Below are 16,254 nucleotides of genomic sequence, written 5' to 3' on the forward strand. Positions count from 1 at the left end.
TGCTCAGGAAAAAGCTATTAGGGAGCAAAAACAGAATTAAAGTAACAAAATTATTGATTGGCTATAACACCAAGCCTGCTTGCCTGTTTGGGATCAGTGGTCCTGTAGCTTCAGTTTTGTAACTGTGATCATTTACAAGCTTAGATTTTGGTTTGCTACACAGCCCACCTTGTTATTAGAGCCACGTCAGTCAGATGGCCTCCTTGTTTCATTCATTTAACACTATAGAAATACACTGAGGGCCAGCTAAATCCACTTCTTCATCAGGCTAGTCATTTTCCATCAGGACTACATCCTGAGGAGGCTTGACTCAGTCTTCCATCAATATCACTATCAACATGAGATTCATGGATAAATGCTGGTTGAGTAGGGCTCATTAGCCTGGTGTGACACCTCATCACACTACCGTGGCACACCTAACCTGAAAACAAGAATCAAGAGATGCTGGCACATATCTAGAGTCCCACTCAGTGACTAACAGTATGTTCTGTTCGTCACCATATCACATGGCCATATCTCCCATAGTGGTGCCACTCAATTGCTCAGGCTTATGTTCAGCCTAGTCAGCTCCCAAAAACACAAGTGGGCTTGGCAACATGTAGGCTTCACCCTTTGGGGCATCTGGTAGAATTGAGCTAAGAGATGTTATCCTCTCCTCAGAGCAGTGAGTTTCTCGAGGCACCTGTGTATTGTTGGATGCCTCTTATTGCAAGACCCATTATTCGTGCCTTTACCCTCATTCCTCCTCCTCCTTGTTATCCCCATTCACCTTGAAGGAGACATAAAGGTCAACATCTGTGCTGGTCCCGATGACCTGCAATGATACTACTCAATCTAGTGCCTTCCCTCCTGCCCACTCCCATTCCTATAGGTCAGGGCTGCATAGGTCTAGACGAGTGGGCTGGCACAACCACTCTGCAATACAGCTATGTTGACTGTCAGTCCTGTTTTGCCACACAGGGGAAGGCACCGTCCACTCCATTATGTCCTTAGGAATTCTGACATCAAGATTTAAAGCTATAGCTACACAGTTTCTTGCTTAGACATTATCCTTGCTTCTTATTTCCACAGTTGCAGCCCTGGTCCCAGGACCATGGTGTGAGCAGGAAGCAAAGGAAGTTGAGATGGTGTGGGGAAGAATTGTAAGGTCAAGGCAGCATCCTCCCAAACCCCCTCTTCCCCACATTCCCCAGTGAAGCAGAAGAATCTGCCCAGTGGGGAAAGTCCCTTGCCCCCCGCCCATGTTGAGTGTGAATACATGCTCATGAATGTGTGTAAGCCCTACATACTTTTCATCTGGTGTTTGAGACAAGCAAGGATTGAGATGCCTGTTCCAGTTCTCTGTGGAACCACTCCATGCAGAGGAAAATGTGTTGCTTGGCCTGCAGAAATGTAACTCGTTAGGCTAAATTGTCGCACTATCTTCTGTTCTCATCCTCCTATACTGCTTGAACATTGGCATCTTCCTCTAGGTTTACTCAAAGTTTGGTCCAGAAATAGGGTCTTTACGTGTCTGGACCCATTTGGAACCTCCAGGGCTACTACCTTCCATGCAACTTGACAGCCATGTGCTTGGCCGCCCCTTTGGGAAATCACTCCCATAACCGCCTCCAGTCTTTGTCTCTTTTGCTGAGAAGTACAAGAGTCCTTCACATGTGTTTGACTCACAGGGTGCAAGAGTCTAAGTCGACAATAACCCCAGCTCTGCATTGCTGCCATGGCCCCATTTCCACTCACCTCAGGGACAGTAGGGCCATGTCATACAAGCACACCAGGATATCCACTTGCTGGTTCCAGTCCCACTCCAATCCTGAAAGTGGTTCTTCTTCTAGGGTTCTCACTTTAAAAGTCATTAACTTCAAAATACTAATGATTTCATACCTTTATTTATTTATTTATTTATTTATTGCGTTTCTAAACTGACACTGGAGTAATAACAATGTCTGGGACAACACAATAGATCTCTACTGAAAATTCGCAAAAATACCTTGCTGTCACAAAGATCCTTTTTTCCTTGATATTTTAAAACAAAACCTAATTATATAGAACACTTACTGTGACTTTAAACAGAACTAAAACGTAGGCCCTTTTAGGCAAACGGAATTATTAACCACTAAATCAAACATCCAATAATAACTTGGCCCCTAGTTAGCTTCATAAACATCCTGTCCCTCTAGGAGCCCTCTGGAATCACACAGAGGGAGAGCCCTGCCCACAGTCAAGTCTCAGCACAGGACCAAATTCTCTATATTTCCCTCTTGAGAGTCTCCTAAGAAAGTAAGGTGATCTGTGTCCTCAGAAGCACTTCCTCTGTGCCAGAAATTTCACTGCATCTTGAAAGGAAGCAATCATTCCCATTCTCCAGAGGAAGCACACATTCCCAAGACAATATCTGTACTCCTTTCTTTCTGTTGAGGTTTTCCCAAAATTATTTTGGTTCAACTACCAAAAATCCCTAGCCCTATAGCCCATCATCAACCAACATTCTTTAGATAGCATTTCAGTCCAACGAGAACCATTGTTTGTCTGAGAGGAGGGACCCTAAGGGAGCCTAGTCCCAGTATGGCTCAGGGTACAGCTACTGGAGAGAAAGACCTGCTATAATGTCCTTAAGAAATCTTCTAGAACATTTGGTCCCTCCTCCACTGGAGGAACTGAGGCGGAGCCTTGGGCTCTAGGAGCCACACTGCTGGATCATACAACACAGTCCTACTGGCATCTCTGACTGTGGCCAGGGCTCTGGAACACCAGCCCTCCCTGTCGCCCACAGCATCAACCATTCACTACACAGGCTGGTGCTTGTACTCCACACAACCATGTCATCAGCCCCCCGTGTGGCAGTAGTGACCGGAGCTAACAAGGGCCTTGGCTTCGCCATCACGAGGGACCTGTGCCGGAATTTCTCTGGGGACGTGGTGCTCACTGCCAGGGATGAAGCACGGGGCCGGGCAGCTGTGCAGCAGCTCCAGGCCGAGGGCCTGAGCCCACGCTTCCACCTGCTGGACATTGATGACCTACAGAGCATCTGCACCCTGCGTGACTTCCTGTGCAAGGAGTACAGGGGCCTGGACGTGCTGGTCAACAACGCGGGCATCAACTTTGATAGTAAGAAATGGGAACACTTAGGGCAGGAGACCTCCATTAGGGGACCACCCAGAGTGGGTTGGGGTTGATGCCTGAACCACTACTATTTGGCCTAGAAGGGCTTCCCTGGGGGAGGTCAGACTGGAGGCACAGAGAGACAGAAGCCTCTGGGAGGGTAAATCTTTCCAGCCACAGTGCCTGGGACCTGACCTAGTTTTTTGTTTTTCTCTCAGTTTGGATCTGAGCCATTTAGTGAATATTTAACCTATTTTGTAAGAAACAACAAATTCCAAACAGAGATAAACAGAAATCCCATTGTGCACATTTCCCTTAGCCTCCCCAAATAATGCCAACTTACACAGCTACACGGCATCAACACAACCGATAAATCATCTTGAGACCATACAGCTCACTAACCCAGACACTGCTGAGATTTTAACAGAATAAACATGCAAAAAAAAAAAAAAGTTACTCAAGTGTATGGGAATCTTTTCAGATGCTACTATTTATTAATCTATTTTCCTTCTCTCCTAACAGCTGGTGATCCAACACCCCTACCTATTCAAGCAGAAGTGACACTGAAAACAAACTTCTTTGGCACCCGAAATGTGTGCAGAGAACTGCTGCCTCTAATGAAACCCCAAGGTGAGCCTGATGAGGAACCCAAGCTGTGGGGTTTCTAGCAGGATCTGGCCCCTGCCTCTCTAGTCTCATCTACGTGCCCTGGCCCCTTTCCCTGCTCAGCCACACTGGCCTCCTTGCTGTGCCTCCCCCAGGTCTGTGTTGCTCTGCCTCACGACTCTTACACAATTGTCTGGGAGTCAGCAGTGCCTTGTGTCCTGCTTTCATCTGAGGCTCTGTCTTAGCTTTTAAGTCTTCCTTCAAAATTCTCCTCGGTGAGGCCCTTTACTCTGACATACCACTCACAGATGGAGTGCCCTGGGATTCCTTCCTGGACCCTTTTTAACCCTCTCCTCTGAGTGATTTTATTCAGACCAGTAGACTCTTCACTACCCAAACTTCTCAGGTCCCCTCTCTAAAATCTGTTAACTACCTAGAACATTCCTAGAGCTCCACACACACATAGTTCCTTCCTGCTTGTTCCTCACCATGTGCAAATCATACCCCTCCAGCACTCAGCGACACCCTAATCTAAAACAACTACATTTCCACAACACTTACCATTTTCAAAAACCCCACCATGCTTAATGAGGTCACCATGCCCAGCTCCTGATTATCAGGAATCAGGTCCTAAGAGTGATCCTATGAATCTTGTCCTATGGATTTTGTCTGCAGGCCTCTCCTCCATGACAGCTCTACAACAGACACTCAGCTTCCATTTCTGGATCACAGCAACAATCCTAAGAGACCATGGTTCTCAGTCTTTTCCTCTCTGGGCATTCTTGGTACTCTCTTAGTGCTCACTTACTCCAAAAAGTCCTTCAGGAGCAAAGAAAGCCTAGGTTCTGAGCATAACTTGTAGGGATCTTTGTCAACACCTGCCAAAGTCTGGGCTCATGGACTACCCTTTAACTTCTGCAATGCTCTGCACAAAACAGACTGCCATCATTCCTTAGTTGTAAACTACTGTAATCCTTACCCCATGTGAACTTGAAGGGGGAACCACCACCCATGTACTACACTAATTAAGATAAGCTGATACTTTAGAAAGATTATGTCTCCCTCAAAAAGACTACATGCAGGTACATTTGACTCCCCATTCTGCCCCCCAATTCCTCTTCTGTCCTGGAAAGTTCTCCTACTCCTCCCAACACCGGCTTCACTGGCATGTCACAGGGCAGCTCTCAGATGTCACTGACTCCTTTACTCACCACAACACTTGAGGGTGGGATGGAGTTCCTTGTGCCACCCCCATACATCTTAAAGTTTTTCCCCTTAGAAGATAAAATGTCTTCTGGCTGAGTTTGGATCTCACTTACCTCAGCAGTGTTGGTTTTTGCTGCCTGTTGGCCTTGGACCAGAATGAGGAGTGAGTGCTCTCCTGGATTTGCTAAGGCAGGTTCTAATCAAACTACTGATCTTGCCTCAGGGAAATTGGACTGCATGGACATGGACATGCAAGCTATATTCTCCTTGTGAAAGAGGGTTTTCTTGTCTTTTGCAAGAGGAGGGTTCTTTTCTTAGTTGGAGGGATGGCAGCCACAGTATTTCCTGTGACCAGGACATGACTTTCTTTGGGGATACTGTTTGGGAGAAATCCTAGCTAGGATAACCAAAAGCAATACTGTCCCTCCTCTCCCATACTTCAGAAACCAGGATACAAAGAAAAGTCTTGAATGACATCACGAGATCTCTGAGGGTCCAGAACACATTCCAAAGGCCTTTGTCTGCTCTATTGGCTCTGTTTTTTAGGCATGGAAGGGCAAAACAAAAGAGAATTGTGACCTGAAGAACATTGAGAAATAGTTAATGTTGATTCTTCATATTTTTTAATCTTTTCTTCAAAGAGCTCTACTAAAATAATTTAGCCACAGAAAGATAAGTATCTACCCAACCACCACCAACCCTAACTAGGCAATCTGTATCAAGGCCATGAACATCCCTTCCCACATTCCATGGCTTTTCCCTCTCATTCCTCCAAATTCATATTCCCTTATTTGAAGGATACTCTCCATAAAATGATAAACTGCTGGTTTTTTTCTTTTAAATTATTTATGCACTTATTTTTAAAAGATATTAAAGTATACTCATGGGTAAGAAATTAAGCAAACATTTGAAATCTGAAAACTCAGATCTGAAAATTTCATCAGATATTAGCTAAAGTACTAGGAGGAAATATAGACTTGTACGGCTACACTTAACCAAGGACCTTAAAGAAAATGTTCTCAATCTTCATTTGAGAAGGTACAGTAGAAAAGGTTGCTCACAAACACATATTGACATCTTGTGGTTCTAGAATGGATAGGTGGCTAGATGTGATATGCGAGGCATTTTAGATATTATCCGCATTCAGAACATGGAAAACTAATAGATCTCAAGGTCACAAGCACAGCTGGTTGCAGACTGAGGTCATGTGGCATCCTAACTAATAATGGTCCTTCCCACTACTCCAGGACCTCAAGTATTTTCCACTGGAGCCCCATCTTCACATGAATTTTCTGTTCTTCTTACCCAATAAATAGCAAGATAAACAGAAAAATCAAAGGACTCTGCTGATTAGGACCGATGTCTTCCTCACTGCAGGGCCTCAGGCACCTCAGGGAAAACAACTGGAGGCACATTTAAAACCTTGAAGTGCTCTGTGAAAATCCCTTATCATTCCAGATGCTTAACACTATTAACCTCGATATGAGAAAAGATGAATCTTCGAGAGAAAGTGATGAATGTTGAATCATAAAAAGTCATGAGAAATGGCTGTGGACTTAGCACCCCTTGAATAGGCTTGACAATCAAGGAATGCACTTGAAGTTATGACCTCAGAGGAGAGGATGTCTAAAATATCCAGCTCACTGTGGCTCTGCTTAAGAACACTGAGATTTGGAGACAGAGATTTCCTAAAAATACATCCCTTGCCACTTGCAGAGTAATGGTCTGGATGAACTGGAAGCCTGACACACGCCGCAGCCCCACCAGTGCAAGAGTCCTTTCTTACTTGAGGGACTGCTTTTCACAGTGACTATGAAAGGGCAACCGTTTTACACACTACATCACAGTGTCACACACTCATGCAGTCACACTCACATTCACATACAGTCTCTATCTCACACACTCACCCACATCTCACACATTCAAATGCACTCATACACTCTTAGCACAAGGACTTTGGGATGGCCCATACACTTCCTAGCCCATATGCCTGCCATGTGTATTCCAGTTTAGAGTCCCTAAAATGACCCTTGAAAGCTATGAATGCACTTGACGACAAAAATGTGTACATCAGAGTCTTTGCTATGGAAGCTCCACAAGTTCCTGCACCTGTGTTTCCTGTCCTGAGCTGTCAGACCACAAGGATCTACAGTCTCACTCATTCCTACGAGGAGCCCCCAAGTGGCCACCCTGCACCTTGGGGATGTGGTCAGTGAGTGGACAGGCCTGGGGAACAAGGACTAGCAGAGGCACCCACATCTAGCAATTTACCTTCAAAAACATTCTACTGCCCGTCAGACCTCCTTCATTACATAGATCAGTATTTTCATAGCTAATCCTAGACCCCCTGAGACAGACAACACAGAATAGAAAAGATGTCATCACTTCATTACAAACAGCCTACGGAAATTTAGTAGAGTTTCTCCTTCTGCTGTCAATGCTACAGGTATGTAAGAAAATGGTCCTGAGCCCCTGTGAGTAAAGACGGCTGCCTTTTTGGTATACCAGTTACCCCATGTGGCTTCCTTGGGCCTTGTCTTCCCTTTGTCCTGCCCTTTATTTCACACACTTCTGTGTTTTGCAGTTTTGAATCACTAATATGTATTATTTCTATTGTGGAAAAGGCAGGTAATATTTTTTTAAATAAATTTTTTGAGGCTTTTATCTATGTGAGAGTTAAAGAGAGAAAGAAAGAAAGAAAGAAAGAAAGAAAGAAAGAAAGAAAGAAAGAAAGAAAGAAAGAAAGAATTAGTGAGAACAGGAGCAAGAGCAGGGGGAAGGGCATAGAGAGAGAGGAGTAGACTCCCTGCTAAACAGTGAGCCCCATGCAGGGCTTGAGCCCAGGAGCCCAGGATCATGACCTGAGCTGAAGGCAGAAGCTACACTTACTGAGCCACCCAGACGCCCCTTGAAGGAAATTCAACTAGTTGTAAGTAATATATATTTGAGAAGTACTCACTAAACTTTTTAAAAATTTATTTCACGTTAGTGTAGAATTGGTTTCAGGAATAGGATTCAGTGTTTCATCAGTTACATATAACACTCAGTGCTCATCCCAACAGTGGCCCTCCTTAATGCCCATCCCTCATTGAGCCCACCTTCCACCGTCCTGCCCTCCAGCAACCCTCAGTTTGTTTCTAAAATTGTCTCTTATGCTTTGCCTCCCTCTCTCTTTTCATCTTAATTTATTTTTCCTTTCCTTCCCCTATGTTCATATGTGTCTTAAATTCCACATAAGTGAAATCATATGATATTTGCATTTCTCTGGCTGACTCATTTTGCTTAGCATAATACATGCTATTATTTATTTATTTATGTATTTATTTATTATTTGCTAGCTCCATCCATGTTGTTGCAAATGGCAGGTTTCCATTCCTTTTGATAACTGAGTAATATTCCATTATATATGTATATATATATATCACATTCTCTTTATCCATTCATCAATTGATTGACACTTGGGCTGTTTAGCAATAATTTTGCTATTGTTAATAGTGCTACTCTAAGCATTGGGATACATGTACCCCTTTGAATCACTATGCTTATATCCTTTGGATAAATACCATTAGTGCAATTGCTGGGTCATAAGGTAGCTCTACTGTTAACATTTTAATGAACCTCCATACTGTTTCCTAGAGTGTCCACCAGTTTGCATTCCCAGCAGCAGTGCCAAAGAGTTCGCCCTCCGCCCCCCATCAATGATAACATCTGTGGTCTCATGAGTGGTTAATTTTAGAATTTCATACAGATATGAGGTGGTATCTCATTGTGGTTTTGATTTATATTTCACTGATGATGAGTGATGTTGAGCATCTTTTCGTGTATCTATTAGCCATTTGGATATCTTCTCTGGAAAATCATCTTTTCACATCTCTGCCCATTTGTATGAACATATGTATTTTTTGGGTGTGGAGTTTAATAAGGTCTCTCTAGATTTTAGATACTAACCCTTTATCAGATATGTCATTTGCAAATATCTTTCCCTGCTCCATCATTGCCTTTTAGTTTTTTGATTACTTCCTTTGATGTGCAGAAGCTTTTTATCTTAATGAAGTCCTAATAGTTCATGTTTGCTTTTGTTTCCCCTGCCTCAGGAGATATATCTAGTAAGAAGTTGCTATGGCTCAAGCTAAAAAGGTTGCTGCCAACTTTCTTCTCTAGGATTGGGAGTATTTCCTATCTCAAATTTAGGTCTTTCATCCTTTTTACTTTATTTTTGTGTATGGTGTAGGAAAGTGGTCCAGTTTCATTCTTCTGCATGTGGCTGTCCAGATTTCCAACACCATTTGTTGAAAAAACTCCCTTATTTCCATTTGGATATTCTTTCCTGCTTTGTTGAAGATTAGTTGTGGGTCCACAAGATACACTTGTGGGTCCATTTCTGGGTTCTGTATTCTATACCATTGATCTATGTGTCTGGTTTTGTGCCAGTGCCATACTGCTTGACGACTACAGCTTTACAATATAGCTTGAAGTCCAGAATGGTGATGTCTCCTGCTCTGATTTTCTTTTTCAGCATCACTTTGGCCATTCTTGTCTTTTCTGGTTCTTTTGTGTGTCTATGTATGTATTTTTTTATTGGAGTTCAGTTTGCCAACATACAGCATAACAACCAGTGCTCATCCCTCCAAATGCCCCCTTCAGTACCCATCACCTAGTTACCCCATCCCTTCACCCACCTGCCCTTCCCCTAAGTTATTTCCCAGAGTTAGGAGTCTCTCATGGTTTGTCACCCTCTCTAATTTTTCCCACTCATTTTCTCTCCTTTCTACTATAATCCTTTTCACTATTTTTTATATTCCCCGTATGAGTGAAACCATATAATGATTGTCCTTCTCCAATTGACTTACTTGACTCAGCATAATACCCTCCAGTTCTATCCACATTGAAGCAATGGTGGGTATTTGCCATTCTATTGGCTAATATTCCATTATATATATTTTCCACATCTTTATCCATTCATCTTTCAATGGACACCAAGGATCCTTCCACAGTTTTGCTATTGTGGACATTGCTGCTATGAACATTGGAGTGCAGGTGCCCTGCCATTTCACTGCATCTGTATCTTTGGGGTAAATCCCCAGTAGTGCAATTGCTCGGACTATGTCTTCTTTGGTGAAATTTCTGTTCATGTCTTTTGCCCATTTCATGATTGGACTGTTTGTTCCTTTGCTGTTGAGTTTAATAAGTTCTTTATAGATCTTGGATACTAGCCCTTTATCTGATAAGTCATTTGCAAATATCTTCTCCCATTCTGTAGGTTGTCTTTTAGTTTTGCTGACTCTTTCTTTTGCTGTGCAGAAGCTTTTTATCTTGATTAAGTCCCAATAGTTCATCTTTGCTTTTGTTTCCCTTGCCTTCATAGATGTATCTTGCAAGAAGTTGCTGTGGTCAAGTTCAAAAAGGGTGTTCCCTGGGTTCTCCTCTGATTTTGATGGATTCTTGTCTCACATTTAGATCTTTCATCCATTTTGAGTTTATCTTTGTGTATGGTGTAAGACAATGGTCTAGTTTCATTCTTCTGCATGTTGGTTCTTTGAAAGAATTAATAAGATAGATAAACCATTACCCAGCCTTATTAAAATGAAAAAAGACTCAAATTAATAAAATCACAAATGAAAAAGGAGAGATTATAACCAATACCAAGGAAATAACAAACGATTTTTAAAAATTTATTATGAGGGCAGCCCCGGTGGCCCTTTCGGCTCAGGGCATGATCCTGGAGACCCAGGATTGAGTCCTGCATCTGGCTTCCTGCCTGGAGCCTGTGTCTCCCTCTGCCTGTGTCTCTGCCTCTCTCTTTCTCTCTCTTTTTTCTCTCTCTCTCTGTGTATGTGTGTGTGTGTGCTCTCATGAATAAATAAATAAATAAAATATTTTTTAAAAAAACCATATTATGAGCAGCTATATGCCAATAAATTAGGCAATCTAGGAAAAATGGACGCACTTCTGGAAAACCACAAACTACTAAAACTGGAATAGGAAGAAATAGGGCAACCGTTTTATACACTACGTCACAGTGTCACACACTCATGCAGTCACACTCACATTCACATACAGTCTCTGTCTCACACACTCACCCACATCTCACACATTCAAATGCACTCATACACCCTTAGCACAAGGACTTTGGGATGGCCCATACACTTCCTAGCCCATATGCCTGCCATGTGTATTCCAGTTTAGAGTCCCTAAAATGACCCTTGAAAGCTATGAATGCACTTGACGACAAAAATATCTATGAACAGGCCAATACCCAGGGAGGAAATTGCAGCAGTCATCAAAAACCTCCCAAGCACAAAAGTCCAGGGCCAGGTGACTTCCCAGGGGAATTCTATCAAATGTTTAAAGAAGAAACACTACCTATTCTACTAAAGCTGTTCCAAAAGATAGAAAGGGACAGAATACTTCCAAACTCGTTTTATGAGGCCAGCATCACCTTAATTCCAAAGATCTGGTTTCTATAATTCACCAATTATAGACCAATATCCCTGATGAGCACAGATGCAAAAATTCTCAACAAGACACTAGCCAATAGGATCCAACAATACATTAAGAAGATTATTCACCATGACCAAGTGAGACTTATCCCCAGGATGCAAGGCTGGTTCAACACTTGTAAAACAATCAACATGATAGATCATATCAACAAGAGAAAAAGCAAGAACCATATGCCCCTCTCCATAGATGCAGAGAAAGCATTTGACAAAATACAGCATCCATTCCTGATCAAAACTCTTCCAAGTGTAGGGATAGAGGGAACATTCCTCAGCATCTTAAAAGCTATCTATGAAAAGCCCACAGCAAATATCATTCTCAATGGGGAAACACTGGGAGCCTTTCCCCTAAGATCAGGAACAAGACAAGGATGTCCACTCTCACCACTGCTATTCAACATAGTACTAGAAGTCCTAGCCTCAGCAATCAGGCAACAAAAAGAAATAAAAGGCATTCAAATTGGCAAAGAAGAAGTCAAACTCTCCCTCTTCTCAGACAACATGATATTGTACATAGAAAACCCAAAAGACTCCACCCCAAGATCTCTGGAACTCATACAGCAATACAGCAATGTGGCAGGATACAAAATCAATGCCCAGAAATCAGTGGCATTTCTATACACTAACAATGAGACTGAAGAAAGAGAAATTAAGGAATCAATCCCATTTACAATTGCACCCAAAAGCATAAGATACCTATGAATAAACCTAACCAAAGAGGTAAAGGATCTATACCCTAAAAACTACAGAACACCCTTGAAGGAAATTGAGGAAGATACATAGAGATGGAAAAATATTCCATCCTCATGGATTGGAAGAATTAATATTGTGAAAATGTCTATGTTACCCAAGGCAATTTACACATACAATGCAATCCCTATCAAAATACCATCGACTTTCTTCAGAGAGTTGGAACAAATCATCTTAAGATTTGTGTGAAATCAGAAATGACCCCGAATAGCCAGGGGAATATTGAAAAAGAAAACCAGAGGCAGGGGCATCACAATGCCGGATTTCAAGCTGTATTACAAAGCTGTGATCATCAAGACACTGTGGTACTAGCACAAAAACAGACACATAGATCAATGGAACAGAATAGAGAACCCAGAAGTGGGCCCTCAACTCTATGGTCAACTAATATTGGACAAAGCAGGAAAGACTATCCACTGGGAACAGGACAGTCTCTTCAATAAATGGTGCTGGGAAATTTGGACAGCCACATGCAGAAGAATGAAACCAGACCATTCTCTTCTCTGGTTCTATGCAAATATTAGAATTGTTTCTTCTAGCTCTATGAAAAACCTGGTATTATTTTGATAGGTAAATCATTGAATATGTAGATTGCTTGGGTAGTGCAGACATTTTAACAATATATGTTCTTCCAAACCTGAGCATGAAAGTTTTTCCATTTCTTTCTGTCTTCTTTAATTTCTTCCGTAAGTATTGTCTAGTTTTCAGTGGTACTCACTAAAACATTTGACAAATAGGTTCCACTAACGTTACACTTAACATGTTATTGATGAAATAAAGTACTGGAGTAAAAGACCCCTTTCTTAAAGGTGTTCCTCTTAGAAAACGGATACATTAAGAACATAGTTTCTACAATTTGTTTTAATTTTCTCTCAACACCACTTTATAAGAGTCAGAGTACCATCCATGCATCATCTCTTCCACTGAACTTTTTTGGCACAGCCATTCCTTAGTGGGAGGAAACTCAGATTTAAGTGGCAATGACTTTCATTCCTGGATATTTTATTTACATTAAAAAAAGGAAAGTTTCCTAATTTTCTTGATCTCCGACTGTAGGTATGATCTCATGACCTTTCTATAATGCTGAAAAGACTCAATTAAATATCAAAATAGGGGTGCCTGGGTGGCTCAGTCCGTTAAGCTACTGACCCTTGGTATCACCTGACTCAGGTCACGATCTCAGGATTATGTGATGGAGCCCTGAGTCAGGCTCTGCATGCTGTGGGGAGTCTACTTAGGATTCTCTCTATTCCTCTCCCTCTGCCCATCTCTCACTTGCTAACGCCAGCTCATGCACCCTCACTCTTCCTAAAATAAATAAAATTTTAAATAAATAAATGTAAAAATATGAGATTAATGACTTATACATGTCAATGTAAGTTCATTCTTATAAATACTAACTATACTTTCAAAAAAGAGTTAGTGAGAAAAGTGTCAGTGCTTTACACTTCTAACAGCTTTATTGAGATACAATTCACCTATCGTACACTTCACCCATTTCAGGAATCCAACTCCGTAGATTTTAGCAATTGGGCAGTGTTGTGGAACCATCACTGAGTCAAGATTAGCACATTGTCATCACCCCAACAGTTCCTGTACCCTTATCTATGAGCCCTCTGTTCCCCATGCCCCCCTGTCCCAAGCAACCACCAATCTACTTTCTGTCCCTACTTTTTTTTTCCCCTGGACATCCCATATATGGAGAACCATATAATGAGTGGTCTCCTGTGACTGGCTTCTTTATTTCAATGATGTTATCAAGGTTCATCCATGGTGTAGCATGGACCTCATTTCTTTTTAAGCATCTCTTTACAACACGTCACTTTTCCACTGCCCCTTTCCATGACCATATGGCCAGGCATTTTGTCACTGCTCCTGAGAGAATGATATCCCAAACCTAGAGAAAACATCATGCAACTCAGCCCACTGAGGTGATTTGCTTTTAGCTGGCCACAGCACAGTAAAAATCGACTTACCCCAATGTAGTCTGTTCACCTTCAAAAGGCCATCTTTAAACTCAGAAGCTGATTGTGAGCTACTAAACACTTGTTCATAGAGCATTGCGCAAGTGACTATAAGGTCTCCAGGCAGTCCCAGAGGGGACCATGAGGAAAACTGGCTCTCTACCCATGATGGCAGGGAGTGCCTTCTTACACTGTACTTACCATGTTCCTGTATAAGGCACTCTCTCTTCTTTTTGGAACATCTGGGCACTACTCAGTCCCTGTAGATCATTTCTGTCACATCATCAGAGACATTATGGGTAAAACAAGGTTCAAGACTGCAGCATGTCTTTGAGTCACAGAGGCAGTCTTCATTAACCCTCATAGCAAACTAGAAATTGTCTCCCAAATGGACAAAATACTAGCAATATTGGTATTCATCATTCTCACGCATGCCATTCTTTGTGACTCTTTGTGTTGTATTTTAGGCAGAGTGGTGAATGTGTCTAGCGTAATGGGCTTCGTAACCCTTAAACAGTGCAGCCCAGAACTGCAACAGAAGTTTACAAGTGAGGCCATCACAGAGGAGGAGCTGGGGATGCTCATGAACAAGTTTGTGGAAGACGTAAAGAATGGAGTGCACAAGAAGGAGGGCTGGCCTGATATGAAACTAGTCACCTATGGAATATCAAAGATGGGTATCACCATTCTGTCCAGAATCCATGCCAGGAAACTGAGTGAGCAGAGAAGAGGTGACAAGATCTTCCTGAATGCCTGCTGCCCTGGGTGGCTGAGAACAGACATGGGTGGACCAAAAGGCATCAAAAGCCCAGAAGAAGGAGCAGAGACCCCTGTCTACTTAGCCCTTTTGCCCTCAGATGCTGAGGGGCCTCATGGCGAGTTTGTTATGGAAAAGAAAGTTGAACAATGGGGACTCTCCTTTCAGTTTCCTCCATGGATCGTAATTTGATATCTGCCATGATTTGACCAAAATAACTCTTATGCTATCAACAATATCCTTATCAAAAAAAAAAAAGGAATTACTAACTCTATTGAGTATTCACATTGTATTGGTACTAATTCTGTGCAGTTTTCTTTAATTTCTTCTGTAATGTAGAAGAAAAAGTGGAATTGATGACAATAATAAGTGAACATTACATATCAATAATATCAATAAAAATTCTAGGGGACACCTGGGTGGCTTAGTGGTTAAGCATCTGCCTTTGGCTCAGGGCATGATCCCAGAGCCCCAGGATAGAGTCCCGCATCAGGCTCCCTGCCTGGAAACTGCCTCTCCCTCTGCCTATGTCTCTGCCTCTCTCTCTGCATCTCTCATGTATAAATAAATAAAAATTTTTTTAAAATTCTAAGTCAATGTCCATGTGCAGATGCTCTATGCCAAACATCCCCAAACTCTAACTCGGAGCTAGGTCAAGAGAAGGGACAGTTAAACTCAAGGCTTGGTAAACATCAGTGAAAGAGACAGGTAATAAGTACTTTTTGCCTTTACAGGCCAATGGTCTCTGTTGGACCTACTCGAATCTGCTGTTGTAGCTGAACCTCACCACAGGTGATGTATAAGCACATGATTGGAGCTGGATTTCCCTTGCCAGTATACTTTAGCAGCCTCTCCTATGACATGGGCAACCCCATGAAGGAGAGATATCTGCTGTATCTTCATATTTCAAACTTACTGGGTAAAAAAACAATTGTGAGATAGGAAATGGGATTGAGCACTCTAGACACATCTATAAGACTATCTGAGACAAGGGGGAAAGTGAATGTGGACTGGTATCAATGGGTATGTAAGAATTATTGTTAAATCTTCTCAAGGTGAATGTCTTACCCACATAGGGATAAAGGGTCACCGAGTTGGTAACATGAACATGGTTCAGCAAAATATCAACAGAAGGTAAACACATACCAATAATAAAATAGTCATCATTGTGGAGCCTACTTTGGTGAATACGTGATGGACCACAATACTATTCTTTCTTCTCTCCTCTTTGAAAGCTCTCAACACGAACATCTGGAAATCAAAAAGATCCAGGCTCTGCCACCTTACTGGGTGACCTTGCACAAAATCCTACATGTTGCTGTATGTCAGTCTCCTCAAGTGTCCAATGGGAGAAACGTCATAGGATTCCTGTGAA

The 16,254-nt window shown here is 42.2% G+C and overlaps 1 protein-coding gene across 1 annotated transcript; it reads left to right on the forward strand.

The window, feature by feature from the left end:
* The first annotated feature begins 2,703 nt into the window (after positions 1-2,703).
* LOC144301908 (carbonyl reductase [NADPH] 1-like) lies at positions 2,704-15,471 on the forward strand. Its single transcript, XM_077879144.1, has 3 exons — positions 2,704-3,105; positions 3,622-3,729; positions 14,590-15,471. The coding sequence occupies exons 1-3, from the start codon at positions 2,817-2,819 to the stop codon at positions 15,069-15,071; spliced, it is 879 nt and encodes a 292-aa protein (XP_077735270.1). The 5' UTR covers positions 2,704-2,816; the 3' UTR covers positions 15,072-15,471.
* Positions 15,472-16,254: the final 783 nt, after the last annotated feature.

Source organism: Canis aureus, chromosome 30, assembly GCF_053574225.1.
Source record: "Canis aureus isolate CA01 chromosome 30, VMU_Caureus_v.1.0, whole genome shotgun sequence".
Classification (NCBI taxonomy): domain Eukaryota; kingdom Metazoa; phylum Chordata; class Mammalia; order Carnivora; family Canidae; genus Canis; species Canis aureus.